The 14,023-nt window shown below is 35.5% G+C and overlaps 1 protein-coding gene across 2 annotated transcripts in view; it reads left to right on the top strand.

Moving 5' to 3' along the window:
• DIPK2A (divergent protein kinase domain 2A) overlaps positions 1-14,023 on the top strand; it is a 45,705-nt gene that overhangs the window by 12,876 nt on the left and 18,806 nt on the right. The window contains exons 2-3 of one of the 2 annotated variants that reach the window (XR_013757285.1): positions 1,704-2,007; positions 4,928-7,281. Coding sequence is in view for 1 of the 2 variants with exons in the window: in XM_079100657.1 (XP_078956783.1) it covers positions 1,704-2,007; positions 4,928-5,259 (636 nt within the window). In the remaining variant the exon portion in view is untranslated. Of the gene's footprint in view, positions 1-1,703; positions 2,008-4,927; positions 7,767-14,023 lie in introns of those variants that run through there. The other variant, XM_079100657.1, reaches the window with a different exon arrangement.

Genomic DNA, 14,023 nt, shown 5'->3' on the forward strand with positions numbered 1-14,023 from the left:
CCCTTTTCTCCTGTTGTCAAAGACCATTTTATTTTCACAGATATGTTTGTATCTGTTCTATAGTATAGAATGTGAATAATATTAATTGTGTATGGAGGAGTTTTTGTTTTATTTTTTGCATGACAAAATTATGTGATTTCAGATGTTTACATGTTTTTAGTGTTTTCCTTTTCTTTTGTCAGGGGCTTTATACATGAGTTCTTCTGAATAATAGTTAAGTCTTTTGTCATTGTGTCACCAAAATGTCAAGGTCATGAGGTATTTTAAATTGGGAGAAAATATTGAAAATAATGTGTGGTTACCAGTTTATGTACTACATTTCGGACAAGAGCAACCTGTCACTTTTCCCAATACCTAAAGGAAATTTGAAAACGGGAAATTATGGGTAAAGTTTAGTTCTTAAAAAAAATTTTTTTTGTTTTATAGTTGATAAAAATTTTAATGTAAGGATCTTATGTTTTGACAAAGCTCAGGGTAAAATTAATATTGCTTCTTAAGAAACACAAGAAGAGCCTCGAGCTCTTTAAGTGTTATAGATTGTTCAGATTTTAGCAATGGAAGTAGCCACATTCATGTTCTTTCCATAGTGTTTTGTTATAAGGTTATGTACTTAGTACTGTCTTCACAGTTCACCTTCGTTTCCTTGTAGTGATTATGTAAACAGCTCAAAATTTTTCTTTTCCAACCTGAAGAAAAGTGCTAGGCTAAAATGGCTCTTAAAACACCTCTGGTCTTATGATCTTATCTAAGTTGTCATCTAAGATAACACTTACCATGCTTTTTTTCTTTTCTTCCAGTGCTCATTTTGTAGTTAGTGCTTTAGCAGTAGAAAGTATCTTGGATAAAACCCATCATTTTACTTAAGTTGAAAATGACTTGCTTATGGTTATGGAAGATTTTTCTTTTGATTTAAGATGACAGTCCTTCCAGCAGTTATAAAACCCATTGGAAAATCTTGATAAACTGAGAAAAATAATTAATTTTGAGGCTGGGCCAAGGTGAACAGAAAATGTTGTGAAATAATACCATCCAAAGATGCTTGGAATGGGGGTAGACTTGATAGGGATCAGTTTGTTCCTTCTTCACCTTGGGATGTATTTAAAAGCCCCCAGAGTCTTTCCCTGAATTCTACCCCTGTTTCTGGATTAGGTAAGACCCCTCTTAAATGCTCTCTAGGGCCAGAACCACGTATTAGTAACTAACATTTATTGTACTCATAATTGTTAGGTGACTGTCTAGTCTTATAAAATAAAAGCTTACAGCTCAAGAAACTATTTGTTTAGTTTACTCTTATTATCAGCATAGAATAGTATGTTGTGCTTGGTAAGTAATTGTTGGTTAATAGATTGCACTGCTCTCCACTCACTAGAATGGATTGGTTGATTTTACTTCCCTAAGTCAAGAAGATAATAGGAAAGTATAAATACTTGAGATTTGGCAATAAAGACAGTGACTTATCTTTGATCAATCAGTTTGGTTTTGAGATTTTGATAAGCAAGTCTCATCAAATCTATTTTAGCTTTAAAATACAGAGTTCATCATTTACATTTTTCCAGGTCCATAGCAATGGTATGAGATAGAGGGGAAAAAAATTAAGTTCATCTTTAATGAGCTGTTGACAATAACGAGAAAATCCAGTCATTTCTAGTAGTAAGTAATTTCTACTAAGAGGATATCATCTTATAACGTTAATTCTTTTGTAGAGTTTTCCATCTGATGAAGGCTGGCCATTTGCAAAATATCTTGGAGCTTGTGGAAGAATGGTGGCTGTAAATTATGTTGGAGAAGAACTTTGGAGTTACTTCAATGCACCATGGGAGAAACGAGTTGACCTTGCCTGGCAGTTAATGGAAATAGCAGAGCAGCTTACAAACAATGACTTTGAATTTGCACTCTACCTCCTGGACGTCAGCTTTGACAATTTTGCAGTTGGTCCTCGAGATGGGAAGGTAATCATTGTGGATGCCGAAAATGTTTTGGTTGCTGACAAAAGATTAATTAGACAAAGTAAGTATGTAACTTTTAAATTTGTTTTGTTCACATTTTTTTTTCTGTTGAAACAATGTTTTTATTTATATGAAGCAAGCCTTAAATTTCCTCCTTAGATGGCAACCTTGCATCTTTCTTTAGATAACCAATGTTAGCAAATATTAATTTGTTATACTCCTATTCTTGGTCATAGTTTCTCCATAGGTAGTAAAATATCCTTTGAGTTTAATATATACACAGATGTTCTTTGTGTGTGTGTGTGTGTGTGTGTGTGTGTACATGTCTTTTGCATACAATGTGCTACCTTCTGTGGATTAGGAGTCTAATGCAGAATTAAGTTTATTTTGTCAAAGTCTGCCAGAAAGTCTGCCTCCTTTCATGGAGGCCTCGTTTTTCTGTGGGGTCTCTTAAAGCACTGGTTTATGTTCTGTTGTTTTCTGGGGTTCCTCACTGATGTTTGGTTTTGTTTTTAGCCATTTGGGTGATTCCTAGCACTGCATCTCTGATTTTAGTTTGACATTCTTATTATTACATCTCACCCAACACTTTGCTCTCCATTTTATTTGTGAGCTCTCCACAGGATAGGTTGGCAGAGTATCTGGTAAATTTTGAAAATTTAATGCCATAGGAATTTTAAAGTGTCAAAGTCTGTATTTCAGAACCAATTCTGTTAGGAAAAGAAAGTTAGGAAAAGAAACCACAGGGTTGCTGGTCCATGGTGAGGATCTTATATTTTAATCCCATCTCCTCCCTGATATATAAGGGATATATGGATTGGATGAATAGAAGCTGCAGATTTATGGCATCTGAGGAATGCAGCTAACATGACAGTATTATATTCAGGTACACTGACATTTTGCATGATTTCTGATTATTTCTTAACTTGCCACGGAGATCCTCCTACAGGGAGTGAATGCCCTGCTGGGATGTTCTGCTCCTCACTTACCTCTTCCTATACTTATGAATGTTGTAGCACCTTACACCAGGCTTTTCTTTTTTAAAATGTACAATTCACTTCCTTTTAGTATGTTCATAGAGTTGTGCAGTTTGCCTGAACTTTGAAAATTTTCATTCCAATGTTTGTAAAAATAATTTTTAAAAAATATTTTTTTAATTGTAGAAGGACACAATGCCTTTATTTTATTAATTTATTTATAAAAATAATTTTTTGTATTTCATTTTTCTGGAATACTGATTTCAGTTTTATACCAGCTAATTCCTGATCTTAGATGAATCCAACCATCTAACATCTATATTTTTTATTTCATATAGTGCGCGTTCTCCAGTGCTACTTTAACTCTGGTCAGCTGTCTCAAATGCCTCATAGTTGGACTTTCTAAATAGGGTCCTTTTGCAGAAGGCCCTGTCTAGTCACTTTTCTTCTTTTCAGTTCACTTTGTAATAAATAACTTTTATTTTTTTGCTCATAGGAAAATTGAAGTTTTGCTGGGGCAACTCCCTCAGTGTCCTTCTCTTTATCATTTACACTTGGTTAAAATAATATATATTCATCTCTTTTTTTAGACGGTAGTTCTAAAAGAATTTATATTACCTTCAGCTTCCCACTCAAATTAATCTTTTACCTCCACATAAACATAAGCTTCTCCTTGCTTTCAATTGTTTTTTAAAAGTATTGCTGATTTACCCATCTCTGCCTGTTTCCATTCATTCCTTAACTTTTTAGAATCTGATTTAGGTATTTTCTTTGCCATTGGCAACTACCTAATACTAAATTGGGAAAGTGACTCTTGATTAGTAACGACTTTTTGAAATCCTTTCTTCCTTTGCTCTTTTACTACAATACCAAATTTTGAAAAACAGATCTTATCTCTCTCTTGAGTAAGTGGTTTAATGACTTCTCTTTGTGCTTCAAGTAAAATCCAAATTCCTCACCAGGGCACAATCTGTATGACTTGGCCCTGTCATGCTTCATTTTTAATATCCCTCTGTCTGTTGCCCTTCATAATTTTCAGGAATTATGGCCTTTTGTTTTCTCAAAGGAATCTTTCTACTTCTGTTTTTTTCCAAATGGATTCCTCTGCCTGAGTGCCTCATCTCTCCTCCACATACAGCTAGTGACTTGTCCTTCAAGCCTTGTCTCCATGCAGCACATGGAGCAAACAGTATGGGTGCTCTGGCCCTGACCTCATGCCATTCCAGTCCAGTTCTAGTTACATGTGAACGTGACCTCCTCAATGCCTTGGAGCTACTTTGTTTACTTTATGTTATAGAGCATTGACACTGTTATATAAGCACCCACCTTCTGATCCAGTTGAAACCTTAACCTTAACTGTCCTCTTACCTGTCAAATGTTTTTCCAATCTGGCTTTTCTTTCTGGACCTTCCTTAGTTAGTGTTTTAGTCTCTTGGTCTTTAGCAAGAATTCTCTCTCTATAAAACAAATCACGGTCATGATCACTCCAGTTACAGTCTCTCCAGCCTCATGTATACGTCCTCTCCAGGTACCTGTCTCACACCGTAGCCACGTGAACTTCTCATTGTTTCCTTGACCAGCCAAACCAATCCCTTAGTGTAATGCCTTTGCATATACTGTACCCTGGGCCTAGAATGCTGTTTTCCCTTGTTTCTTTTCAGACTTGTTATCTTTTAAGACTCAAAATAAGATAAGGCAGAAGTGCTGCATCTCTGCAGTCCTGCAGCATTATGTCATCCTTTAGTCTTCCTGTGTGTGATGGAAAATCACTGCACTGAGCCTGTGAGTGATGGGAGCCTTGTCGGAGCCTCCGTGACATGATGGCCTCCCAGTAACTACTGGTGTGAACTAAGACATGATTAAGTGCTTATGTTCATGATGCACTCTTCTGCCTAATAGTATAGAATAGAGACTGCATGTTCATTAGTGAAATGTTCTTTTTTGGAAGCAATGAGAACTCTATTTTAAAATGTATTTTTCTCTTTGTTTTTCTGTCTTCCACAGATAAACCTGAAAACTGGGATGTATGGTATGAAAGCAAATTTGATGACTGTGATAAGGAGGCTTGCTTATCATTTTCAAAAGAAATTCTTTGTGCCCGTGTTACTGTGGACCACAATTATTATGCTGTTTGTCAAAACCTCTTATCCAGACATGCCACCTGGCGTGGCACTTCTGGAGGACTCCTTCATGACCCACCAAGTGAAATTGCCAAAGATGGCCGCCTCGAGGCCTTGCTGGATGAGTGTGCCAACCCACAGAAGCGCTATGGCAGATTCCAGGCAGCAAAAGAACTGCGAGAGTATCTAGCACAATTAAGTAACAATGTGAGGTAGTCTACGGTGAACTTTGTTTTCCTTTTCTCCATTTAAATAGCACTGGCAAAACTTAACCACCAAAAACTATCTGGAAGAAATGAACTTTGGAAGTATTACATTCAGAAGATGATAAACTTGCACTGATAGATCTTACATTAACATCCATCAAAATAAGACATTACTTCAAAATTCACATGATGCTTCTGCAAATAAGTATGTTCCTGTACTTTGGAAACTTGAGATATCATTGACTGCTTTGTCCCCCCACCCCCATGCCTGAGTGGATTAATGAATATTGTTAAGCTATTGGAAATGAGTCTGATAGTTACGTTGGCTTGTGTATCAAAGGGTACTTGGTAACTTAGTTTGCATTACTATCATGATTTTGTGAATCTCTTGCATTTACTTTGAATGTCAATTTAGATTGGCCTGTTTTATAGGCCACTTTTTCCTTCTGGTGTATAGGTTTTTTGTTTTTTTTTTTCCCTCATTTTTATGGGTTTTTAAATTAAATTTTACACATTCAGGTTACTGTAGATGTTCATTTAAGTTTTAATTAGTGTTCATTCAGTGCTATGCGGTACCTATTTACTGGTAGGGCAGGATTCCCAGGTTTACTGTCTTTTTTCAGAAAGCTAAACATTTTATTATGTAAATAATTTTCCCCTCACCTTCTGTGGTTTTACCATTGCATGATATTATTTCAGGTTACTAAGAGTTACATCCCTCTATGCCAATAATTATAATGTACACTGAACATGAAGTGTAGCGTATGTTGCAAAATGTCACACTAAATGGCTTTAACAAGCTTATACTATATACTAACAATCTACGCCTTGATGATAATTTTGGTTCAAAAAGTAATATTACCCAGTATTTTAAAAATTCAGCTAGCCCAAGATAGTAATTCACATGCCAAAGAAATGTTAGACCTAGTCCTATGTTTAGAATTCAAAATAGTTTTGGTCACCTTCTTACCTTTCTTATCTTCCAATATTTTAACTGTCATTAAAATCAGATCTCCCTGTTTACTCTTTAATGTTGGCAGTTAAGCTCCTGCTTTCAAGAATATGTAACTTAAAGATATTCGTTGGTAGTTTTGCAGAATTAACATGATAGTCATAATTTGAGTGTTATCAGGTATCAGAACCTTTTATTTATGTATGGACTAGTAATTTTTATCATGAAGCTAGTCTGCCCACTGAGGTCTTCTTTACCCAATTGCTAAACATCAGAACATCAAAACATCAAATTTCAGTATGGATAAAAACTAACAAATACGTGAATTTTATAGTCTGTTTAAAAAATGTTATAGTATATAAGTTGACTATCACTAACATAGGTAATGTTTTTCTGTTTGAAGCTATTTTGTTTACAGCAAAGTTTGGTGTAGTGTGTAGTAGTTAGTTCTAGACTGACTTTATCTAAGTAAAAAAAATAATTAAATTATGCACAACCAAAGCCAAGTTTTGCTTTTTCATTCATTGAGCAACTATTTATTGAACATCAACTCTGTGCCAGGCACATTAGTAGCTGCTATCCACCTTCTGAACATAGATATAGTTAAGTAACTTTTATCAAGTATTTTAATGTAGGTATTTCTTAAATTGTAAAAGCATTAATAAGTATGATGCTTTCCCATTATTTGATTATCATGATGGAAATTCTACTTGCACTACCTAAAATTAGATTGCTACACACACGCACACACACAAAAGGCGGTTGGAATCAATATTTTATCCCAGTTTTAAAACTGGAAGAAGATGCCCATTTTGAAATAGACTGCATCATGTTAATTTTTGTACATCGGTACATCGCATAGCTCTCAATGAAATGTTTTAAGTGCTGAAGATATTACTATACTGACTTTTACAACTTTGGAAAGTGTGGGAATAAGAATATCTTTCTCCAACATTCACCTCTTAATCAACACTACAAATAAAATCCACAATTTCAAAACTGAACACCCTTTATATTTGATAAGTATTCATCACGAACCTTAGAATACCAGTCACAGAGGAGCGGTCTGTGACTTGGCCAGTGTTTGAGTCTTGCAGGAGTGAGTGCGATCGCGACTGCAGAGTCGTGAGAACGTTGCCCGCAGCGATTGCTTTTGAGGTGGTTTTTTACGACTACCATCCCCTCCATGAGATTATGTGGAATTTCTTTTACCTTTGGAAAAGATTGAGGAGAAGATAGTTATAAAGAATTAGGTAAAATTACAGGGAAAAATATGTATGTGAAAAGCAATAAATATTTTGTTCACTTTGCTATCAAGATGTTCACTATCAGATATTTATTATACAGCAACAATTTATATTTTTAATCATTGCCCATTAATAGACGCAGTGAAATATTTTTGAATCAGACATTTGGGGTTTGTATGTGCATTAAAATTGTCTTTTGTACTGTAAGTTACTGTTTAATTTGAATATTTTATCAGAACTGTCTCCCTGTGCCTTTATAATATAAAGTTGTTTCTACAACTTTTAATGATCTTAATAAAGAATACTTTAAGAATCATACTTTTTCAGACTGTCTCTTCAGATTCAAAATTTTCATGAAGTCATTACTTTTTTTCTCTTGCGTGCAGTTTTTTTATATCGTTTTTTGAAAATCCTGTTGGGTATGAGCCAAACTTAAGGTGTGTGGGTGTGTGTGTGTGTTTTATTTTTCTGTAATAGTGATTGTTTTAACTTTTATTAAAATGGAAATTAAGAAAAACTTCATTGTGGAAATTTTCAAATGTGTACAAGAGAATAATGAACAACAAGAATGTAACTGTCATTTCACTTATTTCAAAGCTTATCAACATGAGAACAAATTTATGGGGTACTCTCTACCCCAACTTATTTGCCGCAGCTTACTTTGAAGCAGATGTGAACTGTATCATTTGATTCATATGTACACATTAGATATTTTCCCCTCCAACAAAACTACAGTACTGTTTCACACCAAAAAAAATTATAGTCATGCCTCAGTATCACCAAAGCAGGAAATCTCTCAAATACCACTGCTCCAGATCTAACTGCAAGGATTCTGACCACTGCCTATATAGAGGGCACAATCGTATGATCGAAAAGTATAATAACTGAAAGGTATTGAAACAGAGTGATACTAAAACCAGCAACCAATACATCGATCAACTTGATCACCTTTACAAACTTAAATTGGAGAAAAAATTTTATCCTGCCCTACATCAAGATAATCATATGATGAGGGCAAAATTTTGTAGAATATTTACAATTAATGTATTCAGAAGGAGTGTTAGAGTATCATCAGTTTGCAATTCCCGATGCACTGACAAATCTAAGCAATGATCCTCAATGGCTACTGAAGTTTTTAGTTAAGGAGGAACATATGGGTGGATCAGGATGGTAACCCCTAAACCTAGAATGATCTTACAGTGACATTTCTTCCGATAGGACTCAATGGAAAGTATTCCGTGTCTTACCAAAAACCAAAACCAGAAACTTAGGATCTGTTCAAGCCCCTAGATCTTTTCATTAGTGGGAAGTACACAGCAGTGAAGAACATGTTAAAGAATATGGTGGAGGTACAGCCAACAAAATTGAGGATCATTGCCAATTCTACCAAGCCTAAATGACTTGGTTTTCTTTACCAAGTGTTTGGAAAAAGGAGGAACCTCTTCAATGAGAGACTAAAGGAAATGCAAGTGTCACCTTTGTATCCTGGTTTGAGGAAATCAAACAAAATTTTAACAACTGTACCCTAAGGTGAATGTGTCAGGTAACCTCATTCACTATAATTTTGTACTTTAACATATAGAAGAGCCATAAAATATTTACCCCGTACCAAGCAAAGTATAGTTCACTGATGTCCACTCTTAACTGTAAGTCTAAATTTTGGAAAAGAACATTTTGTTTTGAAATATTTGTCTATAATCACAAAACTAGTATAGCTGGGACTTAATTTATGAATTCTCATTGACTTGAACATTTTTTCCACTTTATCATGTTCTATAATATTTAAGGACCAGAAGTGTATGGTCAAAGGTAAGATCATATTTTTTTTTAACCACATACATTTCCTTCTTTATTATAAATTAAAGGAGGGGAGGACTTGTGAGGGGAAGGAGAGAAAAAAGAACCTTAATAGATAAGGTAAAACAGAAGAGAAAGGGCTAAGAAAAAGACACAGGGAAGAAAGGGTAGAGAAATGAAAGAACATTTTAAAAAAAGGTAAGATCTTATTACCAATAACCTCAAAACAGGAGGCCTCTCACATTTAAATTACAAAGATGATTAGTTTCTTATGTCTTAATGTTTTTAGCTACCCTAATTAATTATATTCACAGTACCCTCAGGACTTCTCAGTAAGTTGTCTTTCCATTTTTAAAGAATGATTTAGTAATCCTGGGTGGGGAGAGAATGGGGAGAAAAATACACTCAAAGTCACTGGCTTTTTTCTGAGATTTTCTTTAAGAGATAGGATTTCCACTTGTCTCATCAATAATTATGAAAGACAACCTTTTAGAGGTTTTATTTATTTTTTGTCTTAGGGATTGAACCCAGAGACACTGAGCCACGTTCCCCAGTCCTTTTTATCTTTTATTTTTTGAAACAGGGTCTGCTAAGTGGCTTAGGACTTTGCTTGCTAAGTTGCTGAAGCTGGTTCTGTGCACCACCAAGCCTGGGTGTTTGAGTTATTTTTAAACAATTATTCCACCCCCACCCACACCCCCTGCCCCAAACAATGCTTCTAAGAGTTCTTTTTAAACAATGACTTTTCCATTACCACTCGAACACTATATATTTGTGTGGGCCTTTCATGTTATGATTGTCAGGCAAATTGTTTTTAAGTCTTTGAGGAACTAGAATAAGATCAGAATTAAAAGTTATAGGCATGTTCTGGTCTTATGAAACTAAAGATACTGATATTCTCTTAAATATAATGAAATTTTGAGGATAACACTTTTCTTTATCTAGCACTATTATTTTCCTTTTAAAAGTCAAATTTTTTAAAATCATAAATAGGTATCTTAAGCACCCGATACCCACTTGTTCCCAAAGGAAGTATGTTTCTCTGATGCCATTTAAGTAAAGACAAAAAAATAAAAAGGTGTTTGAACTGTTTAAAATGAGTTAAGATGTTCCTGAGAGTTTGAATCTCTTCTTTCATCCTTGCCAGTTGTGTCTCTAGACAAATTACCATCTGTGACACAGTTTCCACATTTAAAAAACAGAATACCTTCTTTCACTCTTACTGTGACATTACCGGACTGTTGGGGGTTAACGGGTGGGAAAGCACTTTGAAAGCTGTGAGGTGCTGTACAACTGTGTCGCAACAACAAATAAACATTGATGTTTTGCCCAGAGAGAAAGAAGGAACTTCATTCAGGATTAAATAATTGGCTTCTTGCTAGCTAGCGTGCCTTGCCACCAATGACTTTTACCTCTGTAACTCCAGACTGTACAGTAGTTTTAGCCAGGGGAAGAGGCTTTCCACAGATATTTTTAGAAAGCTCCTGTGGCTTAAGTGAAATTGCTAAAGATATGATTCAGCATGAGAGTTTAAGTTTCCAGTTTCTTGCACTTCATAGTATAATGAACTGAGGGGGAAAAAAAAGTTTGGGGGCCCAAAGGGCTGTCTTCCAAAACTAGTTAGTATCGTCAGATTCTCATTCTTGAATCAAACTTTTCCATCTCTTGCTCAAGTATCAAGTAAAGGAAAATTTCAGTCACCATACTTACTGTGTGACTACTTGTTTTCATCCCATGGTATTTGGGGTCATTTATTCAGATGATTAAATAATATATTGTTAGAGTCTTAGAAGAGGAAATACAATGGAAAATAACACAGCAAAATCTGCAAGCTCATTGCGTTTTTCATCACTGTGACCAAGATACCTGAGGAGAATAGCTTAGAAGAGAGCTTTCACTTCCTGTTTTAGAGTGTCAGTCCATGGTTGGTCAGCCCCATTGCTCTGGGCCTGAGATGAGGCAGAGCATCATGGCAGAAGGGTATGGTGGCAGCAAGGTGCTCAGTTCAATGCGCCTGGAAGCATAGAGCAAGAGCCAGGGACAAAATATAATACCCAAACACAAGCCCCCAGTGACCTATTTCTTCCAATCATACCCCACCTAACTATAGTTACCAAACAGTTAGACCTTTCAAATTATAACCCATCAAATGGATTAATCCACTGGTGAAGTTATAGCTCTCATAATCTGTCATTTTACCATCCTGCACTAACACCTGTGTTCTTAGTGGGACACCTCATATCCAAACTGTAACATGCATTAAAATCAATCTGTCACTCTGTCATCATTGGAAGGAAACAGTACTCTTGAAGATGATAAAGAAGAGTTTTTCTTCTGACTTGGCAGAACATGAGTCTCAGGCAAGGACGTAGTGAAGTGACAAAGGGCACTTGGAGACAAAGAAATCCTTGGGTGAACCCAGATTTTTCTTTGCCCTTTTCAATGCCTATATTAAACCAAACTACAAAAGTAATACAGGTTGGATTTAGCTCATGGTCACAGTTTGCCAATCCCCTTTCTAAATTGTATTTCTGCATAAAATGTGTCATTCTAAATCATTTCTCTGGCTAATCATGACCAACTTTTCAGTATTAATCCTTATACAAATATTACACATGTGAGTACTTATGTAGGAACTGAAATTGCTAATTCCAAGGTGTGCAAATTTAATTATGTAGATGAGCTTCCAAATTCTCCTTAAAGAGCTTTATTCACATAGGCGCCAAAAAATAGTGTGAGAATGAGTTTCTTGCCAACACCATCTTACTATTGGTTCATTTTTATTTTTACAAGTATTATATATCAAATACTATTTCCTATGTAGTTTGTTTTTTTCCAACTGCTTAATAACTAGTTGATGAGGCTTGAGAGAACTAATAACCCCCCACTTTCCTATTTGATTTAGAATAAGTGACATTCAAGAATGAAGAAGGGAAATACCCTATTGATAAAACTTTTGAAACAGCATGGCCTATAACCATGGTGACAATAGTTTTCTTAATGCTGTTTATCAGAATTAATCTTACATACATTTATCATAAACAGAGTTGGAAAACCACAGACTTTTTGCTCCTGGCAATCTGTTGGGACACAACAGGCGGAGAAGCAGAGAATTTGTGATTCATGCGACTGTCATATCCTAAAGGCGAAGAGAGTGGCCGAACTGCACATGCCCAGTTTCCTTTTCAAAACTCACCCGTAGGATGAGTTGTTGGTGAAGGGGAGAAGACAGATCAGGACTGCCACTCTGAGGAAGTCATTTTACCTGGAAAATTGAGAAGTCAGTGTTTTCCCTTAACAGAGTTCCAACATTAGGCTCACTCTCTTTCCCAGTTTGACAGCTATCTAATATTTTTGGAAAAGACTTGCTTTATCCTTTGCCTGTCCTCAAAAGTGGACACAGTCCTTATCAGTTAGAATTTTTATTTTATGTATATTGAGAGGCTTTTAATTGTTACCGTGTTTATACTTAAATGAGAAAGCATAAAAAAATGGATCTGGCCAGGTGTTTGCAAAACATTCATGCGCTCTCTTAGTTTTCTTTTCAGAACTTTTCCTTGCATGCTTTTTCACACTGTGTCACCTTTATGCATCAAGAACATCAACGAGGCCACAGTTCTTAAAAGAGTGCTCCAGTGCTATCTCCAGAACTTTCTTTAACCCATACTACCAATTCTGTATGTTTTGATGCTGGCACTTTATTGAACTCGCCAGTAGAAGATATAACAAGGTTTTAAAGAAAACAACAAAAAGCTCGAGCCCATGTTTTTCTCCTTAAATGATTCTTTAGTAGTTTTTTTTTTTTTCTTTTTTAGTTGTAAATGAACACAAATCTTTATTTATTTATTTTCATGTGGTGCTGAGGATCGAACTCAAGGCCTCACATGGGCTTGGCAAGTGCTCTATCACTGAGCCACAACCCCAACCCCTTTGATTCTTCAGTAGTTTGTTAACTGAAATGATTAGGCATTGCAGTTTTCCATGAATAACCAAATTTGAACTTGTGTAGGCAATTGAACCACTCCACAAGGCACCATTGATTGGAAAACGTGCTGATTTCAGATACGTTAAAATTTGAAAATATTTATGTTGTAACTGATGAATCGTGCTGTTTTTCAGTGTTGTATGTCTTTTTATGGTAAATACATAAAACAATTTGTCATTTTAACCATTTAAACACACAGTTAAGTGGCATTAATCGCAATTCACAGTGTTGTACAACCATCGCTTCTATTTCCAAAACATTTCAACATGCCAAAGGGAAGCTCCATGCATACTAAGCAAAAGCTCTTTCCCCTTTCCCCAGCCCCTCATAATTTCTAATCCACTTTCTGCCTATTCTAGATATTTCATGAGTGGACTCATAAAGCATTTGCCCTTTTATACCTGGCTTCTTTCACTTAACACAATATTTCCAAGATTCATCCATATTGTAACCTACATCAAAATTTTATTATAGGTAATATTCCATTGTATGTACATGATGCATTTGTTTATCCATCCATCTGTTGAGTCATACTTGGATTGTTTCCATCTTCTGCCTATCATGAATGAACATTGCCTAACAGGCATCTGTTTGAATCCCTGATTTAATTCTTTGGTGTAGAATTGCTAGGTCATTTGATCATTGCTTGACTTTTTGAGGAACCTTTAAACTGTCACATATCTTTTAACTCTTAGCATCTGACTGATGTTGCAGGAGTGTTTAGAAAGTTGTCCATTCTTGTTCCAGAACCAGTAAGGGAGCAGCAGTCACTGAATGAGCTGGAATGGTTCCT

This window comes from Sciurus vulgaris (genome assembly GCF_902686455.1).
Source record: "Sciurus vulgaris genome assembly, chromosome: 10".
NCBI classification, from domain to species: Eukaryota; Metazoa; Chordata; class Mammalia; order Rodentia; family Sciuridae; genus Sciurus; species Sciurus vulgaris.